This window comes from Anguilla rostrata, chromosome 6, assembly GCF_018555375.3.
Source record: "Anguilla rostrata isolate EN2019 chromosome 6, ASM1855537v3, whole genome shotgun sequence".
NCBI classification, from domain to species: domain Eukaryota; kingdom Metazoa; phylum Chordata; class Actinopteri; order Anguilliformes; family Anguillidae; genus Anguilla; species Anguilla rostrata.
Window position 1 is genome coordinate 10,488,925 of NC_057938.1, and position 20,789 is coordinate 10,509,713.

At 46.4% G+C, this 20,789-nt stretch overlaps 1 protein-coding gene across 2 annotated transcripts in view; it reads left to right on the top strand.

The window, feature by feature from the left end:
- LOC135256484 (ephrin type-B receptor 1-like) overlaps positions 1 to 20,789 on the top strand; it is a 155,328-nt gene that overhangs the window by 118,895 nt on the left and 15,644 nt on the right. For both annotated transcript variants that reach the window (XM_064338293.1, XM_064338292.1), the window contains 6 exons: positions 3,918 to 4,080; positions 7,126 to 7,234; positions 7,781 to 7,845; positions 12,244 to 12,414; positions 12,982 to 13,229; positions 14,463 to 14,678. In XM_064338293.1, the coding sequence (XP_064194363.1) occupies positions 3,918 to 4,080; positions 7,126 to 7,234; positions 7,781 to 7,845; positions 12,244 to 12,414; positions 12,982 to 13,229; positions 14,463 to 14,678 (972 nt within the window). The remainder of the gene's footprint in view (positions 1 to 3,917; positions 4,081 to 7,125; positions 7,235 to 7,780; positions 7,846 to 12,243; positions 12,415 to 12,981; positions 13,230 to 14,462; positions 14,679 to 20,789) is intronic.

Genomic DNA, 20,789 nt, shown 5'->3' on the forward strand with positions numbered 1-20,789 from the left:
ATCCATTAACAGTTTGGATGCTTCCTTTTACTCAACTGTATACAAAATGAAGTCTTGACAGGCTTTTTCCACATCACACCCGGCAGATAAAACGTTTCAAACAGTCAAGCGTCTCGAAATTGGACAGCGCTGAAAGAAGGCTTCGGCTGATATGACTATAGCCTAAAGGCTGCAAAATGGACTATGCTAGAAAAGGCTGCCTTTATTAGATGCGCTGAGAGGCCATGTGATAGACAGCGGGGTAGCGTGTTTGTGCATCTGCATCAGGTGCCAGATCTGTCCGGCTCAATCAGGGTCACAGAGGAATACTTGCTGTATTTTAGTCAGGGACCTACAGGGGGCGCTCTTTCCTCGCAGTCGCCCGCTAAGCGACAGTTTCCACCCGGCGCTGCCAACAGCCCTCACCTGCCAGTGCGTCGACCCCGAACTCACCGCGTCAATCGAAGCAGTCTGTTCCTCCTGGCACGGCCTCCCATTGGCCGGCTTCCATCCGCCCTCCCCCTGCCAGCGCCTTGTCACAGGAGAGTAAATAAAAGCGGGGCTCCTTTAAATCCCACTTGACTGACAGCGGGAAAAGGTTAGCGCTCTTGGCCGTCGCAGGCCCCTCTGCGAAAGGCGTGGAAGGAGGCGGAGAGAAGTACGCTAAGTACCCGCCCGCCCACGCGCGGCACCGCCCTGCTGGTCTTGCATACTCACCGCCATCACTCATTGGCCGGGGTCACTTTAACAGTGTGGTAATTGGTGCAGAGACACAGCTGTATTTCACACTGCGCGCTCTACTGTGGGTGAACTCGTTCTGATGCTCGGTGTCTGTCAGTCTTAGCAGTCGTTCTGAAACTAGTCATTCGCAGCCACGTCTGTCAAACATCGGAGCTCTGTGGTAACCTAAAGCAATGAACTTTAATGAACAAGAATTGTGCTTTTCGGCTTTTGTTGTTTATTCATACTGAACTGTATTATACTGTATACACAGTATTCATATACTATAAGTGACCAGCATAAATGCATGTTTTGCTAAGGACTGTTGATCTACGGTAAGAATTAAAAGTATTATGATTATATTTAATCTTTACTTTGAAATCGGTCCTCTGTTCTGTTCCTTCTGTTCTGAGCTGAAATTTGGGTTTATATCATACTGCAGATGCACTTGTAATAATAAGGGAGATATATTGCAGTACATGTGATTCAGAACGGCAAAATGTTTAGTATATAATCAACTCTGATGGGAGTGCCTTTAACTCTAATAGAGTTTTGGACTCATAATCTATGTTGATTTAACTCTGAATTTCTGTGTGTGATTGCCCTGCAGTTGCAGTACAAATGCACAATTTGCTATGGTAATTTTTTAAAATGTCTTTTCTTTTCCCTTTGTCTGCCTGAGCGTGTACGTATTCAGTTTCATTTAGTGGAGCCCAAAATAACTTTTTAAATCCCCTTTGGGGTAATTTGCGAATGAAATTGCAGAGCTCTTCCAGTAATTGGTTTAGCTATTTTTGGTTATTGATGTCGTGTTTTGATTGGAGTAGCCCTCGTATAAATAGATTTTGATTTGTAATCTTCCCCGGTCGCCACTGCTCCCAGGTCTCATTCGCGTCTCGGCGCATAAAAGATTTATGAAAACTGGAGGACAAACGTGGAACAAACGGCACGCTTGTGTGTCTGAAACCCTGCGATGGTGAAAGAGGTGGCTTTGCTTCATAACTCAAGCTGGCTCGATTCGGACGCTAGGCCCGTGTATCGCTAGCACATAACATTTGTCTTTGTCACAGTGTCCAGTAGCTCCTAATGCAATTTATCCCTAATAGGCTATTACATGCAAACCAATTTTCCCATTAGTGTTGTCCTCAGCTGTTCATTGATAGGGAGGTTTATGAATGAGGAAATTGGGTTTTAGCATTGTTTATTTCGGTTTATTTCGCTGAGTTGGATCACGTCTGGCCCAACCCTTCCTCCTGCTCTCCTCCCTTATTTCTGCCTTCTCTCAGAGGGTCATTTTCCTTTGTTCTCTGCTCATTCCAGTCCACCAAACACAAACGTGCACACTCACACACACATAAAAACACAAACACACACGCACACACACACACATGAAGACAAACACACACACACACACACACACACAAAGACAAACGCGCACACACATACACGCACGCGCACATGCGCACACACAGTAGCTATAAATATCTGTCAATTTTGAGTCAGATCGTATTACCAGGGAAGATATAGGTAGACAGCAAAATGCAGTTCTGGCCAAGGAGTGGCATTCATAGCTTGCTATCAGCCTGCGGCAGTGAGTTTGGGTGATGCCTGATTCTCTGGCTGTCATATTCCATCTCTGTCTGAGGTATTGATAGGGCTGAGCCTGGGCTTTCAGTAGTGACAGGCCTGAATGATTTCTGGTTCCCAGCATCCTCTGCTCCGGGCAGCAGCTCACCTTAATCAGCAGCATCTGGGCCGGATTCGTTATGGCAGAGGTGGCCGAAAACCCGAGAACACCAAGCCCCAGAGGCTGGTTAAGCTTTGAGAGACAAACATGCAGACACACACCAACTCCCACATCGACGCACAGACAAACCCAATACATAAATGCGCCCATGCAGGGTTGTATGCACACAGACATGGACTCCCACAATTGTAATTGACTCTTGGTTAGTTCTTTGTATTATGAGTGCTTATTCAAGAACTGGGACACACAAAATGCTGTGTGGGATATTTTATATGAAGGATTACAATGAATACATGATAGAACATTCATATGAAAATCATCTCTAAATATTAGCCATAACTGGTTTTCTTTTCAGTTTTTCATAACTGGCTTATATATAGATGCAGTGAAAATGCTGATTCAGTCTGATGTTCATTATATGAGGGCTTGCAGTTTGAAAGCCAGCCATTTTCCTCAGTTTTCAATGGGCTTCCAGCTGTGTTGCCTTTACTTCATAAACGCTAGAACCAAATAAGAGACCGTAGGTTGGTTTCAATCAACACCTGCCCTTTGAATTGCGAATAAATGTGTGTGTGTTCATTTTAATCCTCACATGCCAAGTTTGATGAGTTCATTTTGATCATTGTTGACCTACCCATTCGCGTTTGTGAGGAAATATGAACACAGCAGAATGTATTTAAGCATTAAACATTTACTCAATCGCTGTTTTTACCATCCGCTCTTAAAATAAATCCATTGCTATTAGCTTGGGGCTTTTTGCTTCCGTCCACTTACTGAATTGATGGGTCGGCGAGTTAGAAAGTGCACTTTCTCTGATACCCTATAAAAAAAACCCAAGGTCATTAAAGGTTATTTTTTCTAGATAATACATTATAGATCATTTAATTGACAAATAAGGAGGACAGGAGTGTTTGAGAAGGGTTTACAGTAATAACTCCGGAGAATTGCTCCCTTATTTTAAAACAAACAAACTCTCGAAATAAACAAGTTTTTCATAATAATTAGCGCTTGCGGTACTTCAGACACCAGAATCAAGAGAGCCAGCCATTCATTATCTCCTCAGCTAATTAGGTGTCTGCCGAAGTCCTGAAACAAACAGAAAATAAACGAGTGGGTAATTGTGACCGTTTCCCGACTGCGCGGCTCCTCTCATGTTCTCTTTGTTTGCTTCTCTTTGTGTTTTGCGCTTAATTGGGTTGGATGGGATTGTTTTCTCCTTGGTAATAAAGCGTGATTGCGGGGGGTATGTTTCATTGGGGAGAAACAGGTGCAGGTCTCATGCAGACTCAGTGAATGGTGTGGATATGTATGTATGTAATGCATGGTATGTCATTGCTAGCGCTAGTCATTCTGAGCATTCGGCTTGTGTTCTTCAGTGTATACGGGAGCTGAGCTGAAGGAGCGTTGTTATAGTCAGCTGTGCTGTGTCCAGGCTGTGACGCTCTCGTCTGGGGCTCTCTCTCTCGTGCAGGACCAGACCGAGTTCAACTCGTCCATGGTGAAGAGCCTGACCAACACGGCTCGCGTGGACGGCCTGAAGCCCGGCACCATGTACGTGATGCAGGTCCGCGCCCGCACCGTGGCCGGCTTTGGCAAGTACAGCGGCAAGATGTGCTTCCAGACCCTGACAGATGGTGAGTGTGTGTGTGTGTGTGTGCGCGCGCGTGTGGGTGCATGTTTGTGCATGTGCATTTGCGGGTGTGTGACTGTGGGGTGTGCGAGCGTGTGCGTTTGTAGGTATCGCACCTGTGTGTGTGTGTGTGCGTGCGCATATGTGCAAGAAACCCGCGCTCGATAGGACGCGCTGAGCTGATTGGTGTGTGCGGCGTCCGCGTTTCGCTGAAGAGCTATCCCAGATTGCTTTAGCAGTGATTACTCACTGATGTATTTAATTATCAGCCACGGGGCCTGGGATTGTCCTGAAAGTGTGGACACCTGCTCCACCGACAGACTTCCTGTCAGCGCATGCAATGAGCTGCTCTGTCACACTCAGTACCTTTCCTCCCTTCCCTCTCTCCTGGGCGGGGGCGGGGGGGGGGGGGGGGGGTGTGAGAGGGGAGGGGCCGTCGGTCTGAATGTGCGTTTAACTGCATCACAAACACGGCTCTCCACCTCTCTGCAACACTCAAAGCCATCGCTCTGTTCCACGCAGTAAAACGCATCTCGTGTTTATTAAGTGGTAAACGTAGAGACTGCGGATCCGCCGGGCTGCGTGTTTGTTTACCTGCGCATTACCGTCCAACCTCATTTCTGTTTTCTCCTCCTGAGTCATCAGCAGTGATCAAACAAAGCGGGCTCTGTTAAAACTGGAGTGCATCTGGTCTGTTTCTGCACTTTCACACAAACACTACACGCGCACACGCGCCCACACACGCATGCATGCATGCAAGCATGCATGCACACACGCACACACGTGCACGCACACACACAAACACACACCCATGCACACACACAAACACACACCCACGCACACATCAATATCATGGGCATTATTGTACATGTATTTAGTGTGTCATAGTTATACACTTATCTGCTTCACTTGCTAATGGAGATAAGACAGCGATGCCAGTGATTATCGTTACGATGGTGATGGTGGTTTTGATTGTGCTGAAGACGATGCTGGCGGTGATGGTGATGCTGATGGTTATTAAGGTGACGATAATGAGAGTTATGATGGCGACAGTGATATTGATGGTGGCAGAGAGCGGCTTGAGCTCTGTCCCAGGCAGCTGCTCCCTGATTACATCCCAATGAACATTTGTTTGTCTCATGCCAAGACACGTCCATTATTAAGACAATTAGCGGCACGGAAAGGAGATACTGTATCATTCTGTCCCTCTCAAGGCAAGTAGCACCCTCCCCACAGATCCCTATTGCCTCACCTCACCCCTCAGTCTATTTAAAGTCTGTGCTTAATGGCTGGTAAATGTAATGGTGAAAGTAAGTGATTTTAATTGGGAGGTGTGCAATTGAGTGTTGCAGCAGAGACACCTGTTCTGAAGTTCCCTGTCTGCCTTTAACACTGTACCGGGCAAATGATGTCTGTCCTTAGAGAGAGTGGAGGGGGAGAGAGAGCGAGCCAGATATCATGATGGAGTCAGACATTAAGACAGGCTATAATGAGTTGGTGAGCATGTCATTTGGCCCACCAGGAGGACATTTGAGATTCAGCTAGCGCAACACGCCAGTTTCGCTCCATGTTCAGGTGCATCGTCGGGCCTGCCGTTCGAGTCTGTTCCGTTTTACCGCACGCGCGGAAAGTTTCCTTTCCTTTTGATGATTAAAAAAAATCACAAGTTGGAGGTTCTTCTATAAAATTACGCTGCTGGTGGTCTCCTTGAGCGGCGCTCGAAGCCTGGTGAGCAGGTATGTTCCGTGTCATTCATCAGCCACGGCAATACCCCTCTGAAGTGGTTTGATTGACATCCGCAGCCTTCGAATCGGGCGTGTTTGGAGTGCCGAAGGAGCGTTTGAGTCATCGTCAGTCAGGGCACTCACGCGTATGGCAGGGCTTACCAAACACCCCGCTCGCTCGGTGAGAATCGCGTATGAGCAGTGGCAATGGTGTTCCATTTGCATTCTGAGCACATACAGGTGGCCATTCAGGTGCTGATTGTATATTTGAAAGCGCTCTTAAAGTAGACTTCAACAGTATTTCATCGTCAGACTCTTGAGTTAAATTGCCACTCTGGTACTACTCAAATCCATTCAGAGACGGTCTTTAAGTTACCAAGATGAACTTCTCGCCGGCTAATGAAATTCTTGAAAAACATACAATGAACCTCAGAAATACAGAAAATTTATTTTTAAAACATACTTTAATTAGGCTACTTTGAAAGGTTGTTTTGACATTTTACATACCTTTAGAAGTCCTTTACCGTGTGAAATTTGAAATCATAAAGCGTTGCATGCCAAACATCACTGTTTATTAAACTGGACTTTCCGAATGTCTAAAAGTCCTATGTCTTAACATTTTTTCTAAAAAAGGACAGTGGACATGTCTGCCCACCTGTCTAGTTGTTCTTTTATTTATTCAGACAGGTAGAAAGCAGAGAGAGTAACGGGTAGAGCAGGGTCTGCGGTTCAGAAGGTACCTTTGCAGGGATCGGACCCCCACCCACGCAGGGGGGAGGCACGGATGTAGAGCCAGCCTCCATACGGACCGCACCCCAAGCCTCGTTCACTTTTAAGTATTTCTGAAGAAAATTCCGAGGCGCTCTTCGCGGTCTGCGGACTGAGAGAGCAGCGCTCCAGAGCGTGGCTGGAATGCAGCAAACGCTGCCTGGCAATGGCAGACATTCTGCGCCGCTGTGGTGAAGCAGAAATCCTGAGGCCTGTTTCAGGGCAAAACCCTACACTGGCCCCCGCCGCGCTAACACGCTAATGTCCTGTTATGCTGATGTTCACCTGAGCTTACATCCCTCCATTTTGTCCCACCCCTTCCATTCCCCCCCCCTCCCTGTATTCTTCCTCTGGATCTCCACCTTTCCTTCCCTCCCCCTCCTCCTTGCCCGTCTCTCCTTGTCTTTCCTCCCCTTCTGCTGTCTCCGCCCCGTCTTCTCCCTCGCTCCGTCCCCCTGCTTTCTTTCCCTCGCCTATCCCGCCCCTTTTTTTGCTCTTCCCCTTTCCCCTCTGTTTTTCCCGACCCCCCCTCCACCCTTCCCCGGTGGGCGGAGCAGATGACTACAAGTCGGAGCTGAGGGAGCAGCTGCCCCTGATCGCGGGCTCGGCGGCGGCCGGGGTGGTGTTCATCGTTTCACTGGTGGCCATTTCAATCGTCTGTAGAAGGTACATACTGCCCCCCCACCCCACTCCCCCTTCCCAAAATTCCCCATTGGGCAGCACCCTTTGCTATTGGACAGAGCTTTTCACTTTAGGACAAACCCATTTGCATAACAACAGAACAAATTATTATAAGATAGACCAGTTTACTATAAAGCAGACCAGATTATTATGGGATAGACCTGTTAACTATTAGACCAGTTTACTATAGGACAGGGTACATTATTCTGGGATAGACCAGTTTACTGTTGATGTCAGTTTACTATTAGAGAGTCATTTATAATAGGCCGAACCTGATTATTATAGTAATGGTCTGTTCATGAAGGTAAAGATCACTTTAACTTATAAGGATTTTGGATTATGGTTATTAACAGACATGTTTCTTTCGTCCCACAAAGAATATGTAAAGTCGGGCCAGATCAATCCAACGCTGTGTAAAACCATAGATATTCACTCTGGTGAATGGCATTTAAGATTATTACACATTTTTGCTCTCGTTGGCTACTGTCCACTGTCTCAGTGTCAGCATAAATTCTGAAACTTTTTCCACAGGAAGAGAGCGTACACCAAGGACGCCGTGTACAGTGACAAACTGCAACATTACAGCACTGGGCGAGGTGAGCTGACCGCTCTCATACAGTGAGAGGTGTTTGTGTGCGTGCGTGCGTGCGTGCGTGTGTGTGTGTCTGCCGTGTTTGTGTGTGTGTGCGGAAATTTGTGTGTGTCTGTCTGTCTGCGTGCAAACCATTGTTTGCATGCAAGTGCAGGAGGTATAATATCAAATTTTCCTTTCATATGCAGCCCCTTCAATCAAGCTTTTCTTTCAGATATGCAGCAGTAGATTGGAATAAATGTGCCTTTGTTATGATTTAATACGATTTAAAAGGGAGGTGTATTTATCATCTACAGTGATAACAAGCCTCCTCTCAGGAGTGTTATTCTTAACCCTGAAAAGGCATGTCTGCGTATTTCAGTAAAATTTTTGGTAACGTTTTTAAAGCCGCACTTTCTCAGGTTGCTTTTTCCGGCTGTCGTGTTCTCTGTAGGCTTTGTACGCTCTTTCTGAAGCTATGAGATGGAAACGAAATATAATTAACAAAGAAGAATACACAATTCATCAAATGCAATTTAGAGAAGAATAAAATTGAACTTTTTCCTCAATTTCTCAGAACATGATTATTTTTTCTGAAATTAATTACAGAAGATTTTTTCCCCTTTGAATCAGAATGAAGCTCCGCGCATTGAAAATAGATAATTAAGTGCAAAAATTCACTGTGAAATATTTAATGCGCAATGTGTACGATGTGCGGACATGCGAGAGCTAAAGCTGAAGGACACCCTCTTCCAGACCTTTTGCACAGAACGTTTTGTCTGCTGCATTGCGTCTCAGACCCTTCAAATGCAGCGGGGTCTCTGCAACATACACGCGCCAGCCCCAGTGAAGGGGTTCCAGATGGACTCCAGATCTCCATCCTGTGAAAATAGATGGATAAATAAACAAATAAAACAATAATGGCAGTTGGCTTCGGTGCTTGAGGAGGGGTACAGATGTTGCTAAGTGGGGTCCCACAGGAGCGCGTGCATGGTGGCGGGCAGACTGAGCCGCGATGAAGGGGCGCGGGGGCCGTTCCGCCACTGCCGCCACCGTGCGCATCTGCTTCCCCAAACGCCGCCGCGCGGCTCCATTCTTCTCTAGCGCTGGAGCACACGGAGAGCCTGCTTCAGCATCTGGACCCGCCATGTTTTGACACCAGATAACGTGCGGCGCTGGCTGCTGTTTGGCACCCTTGTTGGTCAATCTGTTGCCTCCCCCCCCGTGATTGTAGACTCAGCCAATTAGCAGTCAATCCTCCCCTGTGGTTTACAGCTGTTGTGCTGTACTGTACACTCTCGTCTGCTTGCTCCCACTTCCTGTGTGCAGCCGGCCTCTTTTCAGAGGCCTGCAGCACACGCACGTGCACATACACTCACTGTATCCAGGGAAATGAAAAACCCTCAATCAATGCTTGATGATAAGGCACAGTGTAGATTGCTATGGACTGACTGTTGCTTCTACCGCCATTAGAATTTGAGGCAGTGTGCCTATGGAGCCAGCTGCCACCCTATGTACTTCTCAAGTCCATTTACTGAAGCTGGTTTGGCCTTGGTTAGTACTTGGATGGAAGACCTGGGAAAGTTATTGCTGGAAGTGGGGTTGGTGGACCAGCAGCAACAGGCAATCTTCCCTCTGGATCAGTTAACAAATATCACCGTGCAGCAGTCGGGACACTGTATGAGATGCTGTCTCATGTGAGATGCCAAACCAAATGAAAAACAGAAACGCCTCTCTCTGGAGTTTGCATGTTCTATCTGTGTTGGTGAGGGTTTCATCCCACAGTCCAAAGACATGCAGGTTAGGTCCATTGGAGAGTCTATATTGCCCTTGGGAAGTGAATGGGGTTTGGGCCCTATGATGGGTTGTCGACCTGTCCAGGGTGTATTCCTGCCTTTCACCCAGTGTATGCTGGGATAGGCTCCTGCAACCCACTATCCTGACCAGGAGTAAGCGATTTAGAAAATGGACGGGTGGATGGAGATTTTAATGTCGACAACAACTCCCAACAATGTTGGAAAGTCCATGATTTGTTTTTATTTATGTTTGTTTAGGATAAGTACCTCAGATGAAATACCTCTCTCAAGGCTAAACAGTGTCTCACTTGCAACCGTCAGCCTACAAAATGAAGAATAAATTTGGCACTGTGTAGGTATATTCACAGTGCAGTCTCCATTATAAATATGAAATGAAAGATGATAAAATGTGCTCGTGATATGAAATACATTTTGCATATTAAGGTGACGCATGTCTCACTGTACCCAAGCAGCAACCAATTCTGTCTGCTGTTTTAGAGCAGGCAGAAAACAGTCCCACACTTTTGATTTGTTCCCTGAGCACACACTGATCAAAGAAGCGCAAACGGTAAATGCAATATTGCGCGTAATCTTCCTGCTATAAAAATGAAATTTTAAACAGCGCCACTTTAGATGAAACAAAAATTGATAAACGGTTAAATTATACATGAAAGGGGGTTTGCGATTGTTTAAAAAAAAAAAAAAAAACCAGTCGAAGCTGGCATTCGTAGACTGTGCCAGAACCTAATATTCTAACTGTGCTGTGCCAGTTCTGATCGCCAGAAAGCCATTGTCTGACACGCCGTGGCTGTTCCAAGCACCAGTGCGAATCCTCTAAATTACAGTGTGTATGGATTGGCTTAATTGTCAAATGCGTTTTGCAAAGCCCTGATTCAGATCTGTTAGCCGTCCGACGTGTCCTCTTCAAGAGGCAGTGCGCGCCGTGCCTCCTGGCTGCCTGTCCGGACCGGGCCCTGGGCCCCGGGCCCCGAGCTCCGCGCGGTTTATCTCGCGGCAGAGACAGCGCGTGTTCCCGTGCCGTTGGGTCAGCGCCCGCACCAGGGCCCTCTCATCTCACGCCTCATTTCCCGGTTTCGTCTTGGAGAGCGAATTGTTCCGTGCCACTCTCTCAGCAGAGCGGAGAGAGGCCTCTGGCGCAAGCTAAACGGGGCTGCCGCCTTCCATCCAAACGTCAGAGCGGGCTGTTATCTCTATTGTAAAAGTTTCTGGCTCGTCATAGGTCTGGTTTGACATGTGTTTCTTGTTTGCCTTAGTTTGCTTGTTTGTGGCTCCCAAAGTGGAACAGGTTCCTACGCTTATGACATATCTCCCCTCGTTTCTGCTAATTTCATTTCCTGTCAGAAACGGCACTTCTCCTAGCATCATGTGACTGATGAGATTTAAGACAGATTCTCAATTCCTAGTTCTTCCTATGTCTTGTAATTTCTTTTTTTTTTCTTTCTAAGACTCCACACACTGAGTGTACAGAGTTCCCTGGAGGGCTAAATTACAAGCCCGTGTTTTTGTTGAATCTCACTCTGCTTCAGAGTCTGCCCGGCGGCTTGTTTCTGTTATTTTTATTGAATGTGCAAATGCTAAAATTACTCCTTACGATGTAACTTTCATTTGTGACCTAAAGCTACACAATTTTGATATGAATCAGGAAAATATTTTTTGAATCTCTTAACCTTTGCCCATGACCTCATACAGTACAGTGTGTACAGAATATATGCATGTCTCTTTGACCTCTTTTAAAGATGTTTCTGCTGAGAGAACTTGAGGAAGTACACTGGGTACCTTCATGCATAAGATTTGGGAATGCCCAGTAATGATGTCTTTTTGGAAGGTTTTTCAGAAGTGCTTTGTCACTGTGTCCCAGCTTCTCCTTCAGGATGACACCTAAATGCACTTCCACTTATATAAGAAACCTTTATTGGCTGGATTGACTTTTTCTTAAAACAGTCGTGACTTAGAAATCTACCATTAGTTTAGATTCAGTTTGGTTATCTTATTCCCTTGAGGCTGACAGGGAAGTTGGGCTGAGCAATTTGTGCCACTTTGAGCTGTTAGTAAGGCCAAGGTGTTTTCTACCTTGTTGTTTTCCTGATTCATGATTTTTTTTTTTGTTCCATGGTGTCGCATATTAGTCTTCCTTCCCGTTTTCTCCATTTCAGTTTGTCTTGTTTTTTTCTGGATCTCCCAGCATACCTCAGTCTATGACTATTGCAGTGGCAGAGAATAATTTTGTGTTGTGCGGGTTTATCTATTTATGGGTCCCGCTGGGAGAGTTGCTTCAGAAATTGGTTCTTCCACTATTAAATGGGAGGAATGTCTGTGCGCACAGGAAAACAGAGGCTCCTTTCACTTTCCAGCACCACTCTCCCTCCCAGCAGTTCATGTTCTGTCTCTTTCTCTCTCTCCTTTGTGGCTTAATGATGCGAAGACAGTTTTATCAAACGTCGTTTTTTTTATGCTGTGAAGGAATGATTTACAGAACTCAGCACGTATGGTTCCGTATAGAATTTCATACAAACGATCCTCTTCTCTGTAGCGTGCAGTGTGAAATGGTGCCGGTATGCTGTTTGAAATGACACTTTTGTAAAAAGACTTTTCCCTCTGTGCTCCAGATCTGACAAATTGCCACTCCCCCATTGGCTGCCCAACCCACTTCTCGGGGTCCCCAGGGATGAAGATCTACATAGACCCCTTCACCTACGAGGACCCAAACGAGGCAGTGCGAGAGTTCGCCAAGGAGATCGACGTATCCTCTGTGAAAATCGAAGAGGTCATTGGTGCTGGTACGAGCAGTCACCCCGCTTCTCATCATTCTCATAGTACTAGTTTTGTACATTACAAGAGTTCCAGAACTTATTGAGAAAGTTTCAGAACCATATCAGCGGGATATAGGAGTGAGCCTGTCAACCTGTTGGTCACGTTTGAACAAATCAGAAGCTGTCACCTTCCACAGAAGAACACTACACAAACCTGTATGATTGGTTCAAGTCAATGAGACAAAGATAATACATGATGGCTGCTCGTATTTTGGAGATGGTACTGCATGCCTAGATAAACACATTTTTGGCCACACAAAACCCTCTCTCTCTTGCTATCATTAATGGTAAATGGTAAATGGACTGCATTTATATAGCGCTTTTATCCAAAGCGCTTTACAATTGATGCCTCTCATTCGCCAGAGCAGTTAGGGGTTAGGGGTTAGGTGTCTTGCTCAAGGACACTTCGACATGCCCAGGGCGGGGTTTGAACCGGCAACCCTCCGACTGCCAGACAATCGGTCTTACCTCCTGAGCTATGTCGCCACTAGCTGCCACCTGTGCTGGGTTTAAATGAGCATGTCTCCTCTTCAGGGGAGTTTGGAGAGGTGTACAAAGGTAGGCTGAAGCTGCCGGGGAAGCGGGAGATCTACGTGGCCATAAAGACGCTGAAGGCCGGCTACTCCGAGAAGCAGAGGCGGGACTTCCTGAGCGAGGCCAGCATCATGGGCCAGTTCGACCACCCCAACATCATTCGCCTGGAGGGCGTGGTCACCAAGAGCCGCCCGGTCATGATCGTGACGGAGTTCATGGAGAACGGGGCGCTGGACTCCTTTCTGAGGGTGAGGAACTGATGCTGTGGCTGCAAGCATTACCATACTGACAGTATGCTGGGATAGCATAACTACACTTAACTCAAGGTCAGGCTGAGACGTCCCTATGTTCCATCTTTATTCAATCATGCAGCCACTGAAGAAAGAAATCACATGCACATGTATTCCTGTCTTCTTCATTTACCGCTGCATGCACACATACACACGCGCACACATACACACACACACACACACACACACCGAGGTAAGAAGGACCGCAATCCATGACCCTTTGACCCTTTCCACAAGAAAAGTCAGAACATACGGCTTAATCAATAGGCGTGTGGGATATTTGAATCTCATGGATTGGCTTGCACTCCCCTTTGATCTAGAGAGGTGTTTGAAATGGGTTCTTTGAAGTTCCCATGGCCATCCACCGCGTTAAACCAATGTTTCCATTGATTTCGTAACCCCCATGTTTGTTAGCGTGTGTTCAGTTCAAAGAGAGCTCCGCAGAAAATTTCAAAGCAGACCAGAGGTTGCGGTCAAGGGCTGCATCCGCGTTTCATGCAGAGGGAAATTACAGCACGCCTTGGAGGGACCTTTGAACAGGCGCACTGATTCATTGGCAAGATGAAATGCAGAAATGTACTACATTCCTTTTACAATTTCGGAACGCCTGCTCCCGGCGTTGGGGCTGTCAATGCAAAGCGTGGTTTCAAAGGAACTGAATACACCGCACGTGTCAGAACACAGGAAACAGTGCTATTGCGTGGTTGGCTAAGACAATGACACAAAGGTGACCGTAATGCAGGTGCAGTTTGGCTGTGGTGAGAATGCGCCAGCAGGTGGGAGCTGCTCTTTCTGTTTCTAAATGGAAGATGTCAAACTGAGAAGAATTGATACTGGGACTTGTTTTCTTGTGTTCAGAGGATTTTCCTGTTGAGCCAGCACAAATGCACACCTGGGTCTAATGTTAGAACAGCTTCCCAAAGGATTTGTGTCGAGTGTGTTGTGAAGTCCCGTACAGCGTGGGGAATGCAGCACTCTTGCTGTATGGGGAATCGTAAAGCATACAATGTGTTAGGCCGTACCATTGATTAAAATTTACGATATATTTCAGTAAGCGTTGTGAAAGAATGCCTCCTGTAAAATTACATATTTGAAATGCTGGCAACCCCAAGATTCTGGTGTGGGGATTTAGGCCCTTGGGCGTGTCCCAGTATGACACCATTGTGGCTCTGTCACTCTCCTCCCCAAAAGCAAAACGACGGGCAGTTCACCGTCATCCAGCTGGTGGGCATGATGCGCGGCATCGCAGCCGGGATGAAGTACCTCGCGGAGATGAACTACGTCCACCGCGACCTGGCTGCCAGGAACATCCTGGTCAACAGCAACCTGGTCTGCAAGGTGTCCGACTTCGGCCTCTCCCGCTACCTGCAGGACGACACGTCTGACCCCACCTACACCAGCTCCCTGGTGAGTCTCCCTAATCCTCCTCGCCCCCTATCCTGTACTGTCAAAGGCAGGCCCGCCTCTCTCTCGCCCGTCTGCTCCGTCATGAATGAGCATGTATCTCTCACCCTTCTCTTCTTCCTCGTTCTGTCCATCTCAAACCAGTCTACATCCCTGCTTCTCTCTGCCGCAATCCTTCTTTCTCCTCACAATAAAATTATCGGTGTTAAATCAACTCTCACAGAGTCTATGTGAGTCAAGTAGAGACTAGATGTGCTCTATGAGAGTTCCTATGCACTCAGGCTGAGTCGATTATACGTGGAACGTTTCGCCGTGCCCTGCGCCTTTATTCAGTGCTCTAATTGGCCCTTGCTTGTGCTTAAGTAAGGACTGTTAGCGGTATTCAAAAGCAGCCTACGGAGTTAAATACCAGGTACCCTCCGTGACACGTTCTGCGGGTCCAGCTGGAGTTGCTGGTTGATAAGAGGCAGAGTGAAGCATGAAAAGAGAGGCGTCTGATGGCTCCAGATAAACCAAGCCAGTCAATCACGGGCCTGCCATTGCGGAATTGCATAATTGGTTGACTGCCTGCATTCAGCGTAATTCAGGAGGGCATTTCCCCCTCTGCCCGGGATCGTGTTGCGCCTGCTCGCTTTTTTGTTCGGCTGAGCTCTTAATCGTGAGGGTTCATTGGAGACCTTTCTGCTGGTTAATCCCGTCTTTTGACTCCTTTAGCAGAGTAAGCTGTGGTACCAGGTGTCTCTGAGCTCCCGCTTACACCAGCACGCGCGGAGAGATGGAGCTGCTCCGCTCGCGTCATTAACATCTGCACAGAGTGTGTGTGTGTGTGTGTGTGTGTGTGCAGTTCGACACAATGTATCAGCTGTTATTCTCATTTCAGTTTCAGATATTTGTCCACATTTAATTACTAAATATTATGGAACCAATTGCAGGTGACTAACAGGTCATTTGAAGAAATACGTATTTCTAATACGAGGGAGTTTGGATTGTCAGCAAATGCGCAGGTTCCAGGAGCCCCGTGTTCTGTAATAGCAATATCTCGACTGTGCTATTACTGTCTGTGGAGCGACACATAACTGTGACTATAGCTTGTGGGTTTCATTCTGCAGAACATTACTGCACTATCCAGCTGCATGATAATGTGCAGTCCTTTGACACTATGACTGCGCTGCTTAGCTGTTGAACTGCCCTGTTTTAATGAGTGGAGACTGGCTGCACACAGTTTGGAGGACGTGCTTGCTAGTCTCTGAGGTCTTTCAGGTAAGTGCATTTGCAAAACACGGGCCATGAAAATGTCTGTATTTTAAGCAATTTCATGTGCATTCTAGGCAAACTGACGTTTATAGTTATCTACCAATAAATCAGAAACAATTCAACTTGACTGGGACGGGGAGTTTCTCGGTTAAAAAGAGGTATTAAAAAGGCATTGGGAATGAAACTGAAAACGAGTTCACCACTTCACTGTTAATGTAGCATTTGATATTCCGCCAACTGTACCACACCTGCAGATGATTAAACTTGAACATCAACCTGGAGCATCTCATGTAGAATATTGCACTGCTACCATTATATAAAAATGTGAAGCTGAACTGTTATAGTTTGTTTAAATTCCATGAAAATGATCAACCCGAATCGCCCCGGAATCAACCTAAATAAATTCAATTACGCGGAGCGTAGGCTGCTCAAAGTGGCTATAGGAAAAGAAAAACGGGAGCCTGCACTCAAAATATAAAAGATACTTTCGTGTATCTTGGCAACAGCCCTTAATGACGGAAATTTAAGACAAACATGTTTTGGCCTCAGTCGTCCTCAGTGTCTCAATGCTCAGTAAATAGTTCACCTACTTTGGGTTCATCTTGCTACACTTTCACTCCAGGTTATGGTGGGAACATCTAAAAAAAAAAAAAATTGTCCTCACTGTTAATGTTACCTTGTGTATGTTTTTTGTCTTTGACTCATGGTGTTTTGATACAAGGTAGGCACAAGGAATGCAAGCATCTGGTCTAGCCTCACCTCATGTCACGTCTTTTTTTGTTTTACAAAGCCGGCTGATAACTGGCTGTTATACGCATCCATGCACTCAGTTCAGGGCTCATTTCAGGAGTTCAGCTCCGGGTTCCCCAGGAGCCAGTTTTCACATTCACAAGAAAAGGAGAGACTCAAACAAACAAGGCCGGACCTGCTGAGGCTGTCGATGGACGGGGAAACTTTATTACAGGTGTGAACTGGTGGTGTGGGCAGACAGTTGAGCTCAGCAGGGTTTCTGTGTCAACAAATAGCTGCTGGAATTAATTGTGAGCCAAAAGCCCTGGCTTTTCCTAACGGTCTTTCAGGGAGTTATTTAAGTCCCGGGGAGGATAAAAATACAACACTGTCACTGGAAGGTAGGCAGTGCGAAGTGGCCTTCCTCCTCTGCATGTAGCTGATGGTTACAATAAAATATGAGGTATAATTCAAATGCCCGTCAGTCACCACCTTTCGGAAGAGGCAACACATTCTGAAAATCTGTGAAATATACCTCCTGATGCATTACTGTTTACACAGTTTGCGATATTTAATATGACTTTAATATGACAGCAGAGGTAGGAGTTTTTCAAGTTGTTTGGCCCAGCTGCTACCTGTAGACGGTGGTAATTCGTGTTGACATAGGATTTGTGAGTGATTTGACAATCCACCCACGCATGGCGAGATGCTAGAAACTGACAAACAGGGTTCTGCGGAGAGGAGACCGCGATCTCGTCTAGCATAGCCTATTAGGAGGGGCTGTCTCAGAATCTAAGCAATTTCTCCCTTATTTTGGCCTATTTTGACTAAAAGTCTGTGCCTCTCGGGTCACACGCAAAGGATTCTGTAGCAGAAAGAATATGAACTTCTGACCTTCCCAAGTGCCATTGGCTGTTTTACACCCTGCAGGCCGCACAGTCCTACAAGAGAGAGAAAGCGCTGATTTTATCTGAGGCAACAGCTGGGTGCTTGTGGTTGCCTCCCTTGAAGTTGGTAAAGCATTTTTCTAAAGCTCGGATCCTCATGTCAACGGCGACCAGTGACTCAGGTCTGCCTCACTGGCTTTCCAGAGGACTCGAGTCAGTGTTTACGAGCGACACGTATCAGGAAATCCAGTGCACTATCAAGCATGCTGTTTCTTATACCCATCCATTCCCACTCTCCTCCACCACATGGGCACGACCCACAGTCACTGCGCACGCAGATCAAAGCCAAAACTAGTTAAAAGTCTGTCATTTGAACCAGGGTCAGAGCTTGGGTGAGGAATTAATCTCCACCAAAAGACTTTCCCTCCCACAACTTTCACAAAGAACTTGAAATTAGTTCCTTTATATGTTAAATGCTAGGAGTGCAGATTAATAATGAATAATTTGCAGCCTCGGTCCCAGGTGACCTTTAAGCTGTTACTGATATCAGGGGAGTATTGCAGCCAGAAGATGTTTTGCTCTGTGGGCCCTGATTCTGAATTCAGAGCTGTGCGCACTGCCATCTTTTTTTTTTTTTTCCCCTCATGAAAACCTTTTGCGTGACCTTTCCATAGCCGGAACTCGACCCCGGGTCGGCAGAGTCCGTGATGTCAGTTAGGGAGTGGGGGTGGAGGATTTGAGGGGAAGGGCCTTGAGCTCCGCCCACCCAGGCTGTTAACGAAACCGCGTGCCTCGCCCTTTACCGCGTGACCTCTCCCTTTATGAGTCTGGGAGAGCAAGGCCATGATCACGGGCGAGGCGAGGGGAATTAAATTCCGCTGATGCCGCATGATTTACTCACAATCTGAGCTCCTCTTCTAAATGAATGCTTTTTTCTTCCTCATTATTTTGGATTCCCTGGTATATGTCCTCCCCGTGGGGTTCAAGGCCTTTGGTGTAGGGTTTAGTGTGCGTTTCATTAACCGTTTGGCTGCTCGTTGTTGTAAGTGAAGAACCAGCGTGGTGCCTCTTCGCTTTTCTATTGATGATGTCCCCTATTAGTTTAGCATCTCTCCATCCATCTGTCAATATTTCTACCCATGAGGCATCATTTAATTTCTCCAGTTACCACAAAGAGTTCTCCTAAGTGGCACTACTACGTTCCTAGCTAAGAGTGTCTTTTTAAAACCTATTCACAAAGCTGTTGAGGGCCAGCTTTTACTAACGAATGGGGAGAACTCGTAAGCTAAGAGAAAAGGAGGGGTTGACCTTTTTGCTACGGATGACATAGTGTTTCCTCAACAAGCTTACTTATTTTGCCCATAGTGATTGGGTGATAGAGGGTGAGTCTTTGTCAGCAAATTCATCAAGAAATTCTGTAGCGGGAGATACTAATCATGTTGGCCTATTCAAAAAAAGATTTTTAAATAAAATGTCGGCCATGTGTTGCTGATTTATCGTGGAACGAAAAATAATATAACAATATATTCACGTATGCATTCGGCTAATTGTCGGCCTCTTACATGTCCAACAACTTGTAAAATAATTAGTGGATGTTCATTTAAACAGCCTTTTAATTATTAGCCTAGAATAACCGTGACTGACAGCGTGATGCTACATTGCCCTGCAAACAAAAACAAAAACCCAACTGGCCGCAAGAACAGCTTTTACTTCTTGCCCAAGTGGTTCATGAAAGGAAGGATGTTATTAAAGGGAAATTTGGAATCGAGATCATTTCAAAAGCCTAGAAAGAAATGTGGCAATATGCCTCCACATAAATACAGTTTTCCCCCTTCTGTCCACTACTATACTGTAAGCATAATTCCCTCGCGATTGAGGCAATGCCTTTTTAAAAGCTCGATGTGACTAAATGTTTCTAAAACATTGATTGTTGGCAGCAGATCTTAGTGTCTTAGTCCTCTTGACAACCCCAAACCTTTGACAGATTTAGGAGCTGGTTTTTGCACTAAAACGCTTTGGAATTCATCTTGAACCAAAAACTTTAGGAGTCCTAAAGTTAGGACTGACATGCCCATTATTTTTAAGAGTTTCTCCTAAATCTGCAGGTTGGGAGCTACATTTAGCCTTAAGATGTTTTGTGAATTACAGCCACTGGTCTACTGCTTGGTTTTTGGTTGACGCTCTTTCCTCATGCTCTTTCCCGACTTACTTCGAATAAGGAAACTGATTTTTTTTTTTTTCTGATTTCAGATTTCCCAAAACAGACAAACTGCCGCGGTGCTAAAAAATCATACCGTACTGAAAGCGTCTCTCTCGGTCTGTAGAATTCATTTCACTCAGCGACTCCTGCCTGTGGCGCTGCCGGGAAGCCGCTAAGGCTGCTATTGGCGAATGGCGTGCAGCTTACAACAGATATTGCCTGAGCAAGCTGGAAAAAAAACCCCTCTGGGTGAACGGCGATATCGCGCCTTATCAGGACCCTTCCTGGCTGCATTCACTGTGGAGGTGGGGCGGGCGGTCTGCCGGTGTTTGGTGAGGTTGGGGCGGGTGGGGTGGGGGGGGTGGGGGGGGGTGTAGAAAGTGAAAGGAGGAAAATACGGCGCCATTTCTCATTCTCACCGTGAAAAATGCACCTGGTTGACAGGCTGGCAGCTTCTATTACAGGAGGAGCTGGTCCGCTGCAGATAGAGATGGAAAATAAGGCCGGGCGCGGCGCCCTTTTCACCCGCGCTGATTTTCCCAGCATGCACTGCACAGAGAGGGCGAGAACACCGCTCATTTCAGTTTGTTTGCCATTTTCGTTTCGACCTTTGCCACCACGCTGCCTGTTTGTTAAGGAATTATTTTTGTCCCCCACATATGTATGTTAATTTGCTCTGTTTGCTCTTATCAGACTGAGTTTGGGGACATGTCATCCGCGCAAACATCCAAATGTGGAAAACGCGTCGCATATTTATTTTTATTTTTTTTACCAGCTTCCAATCTTTTTCATGAACAGTAATAAATATTTCCTAATTGTGAAATGTGTGGGAAAAGTTTCGTAAGCACATGCAGTAAAAACATTTTTTTTAAAAGCCTTTTTAGCTGCAGCGTGTGATGTAATGATTGCAGGTTTCCGTGTGAGGCTGTAGCCGCGCTGCGTCGTGTTCGGGCTGCTCTGCTTTGGCAGGGGCTGAATGCGTGGCGCGCGTCCCTTGCGCGTCTCCGCTGAATGGCGGCAGATGGCCGTTACTCACTTGTGCGG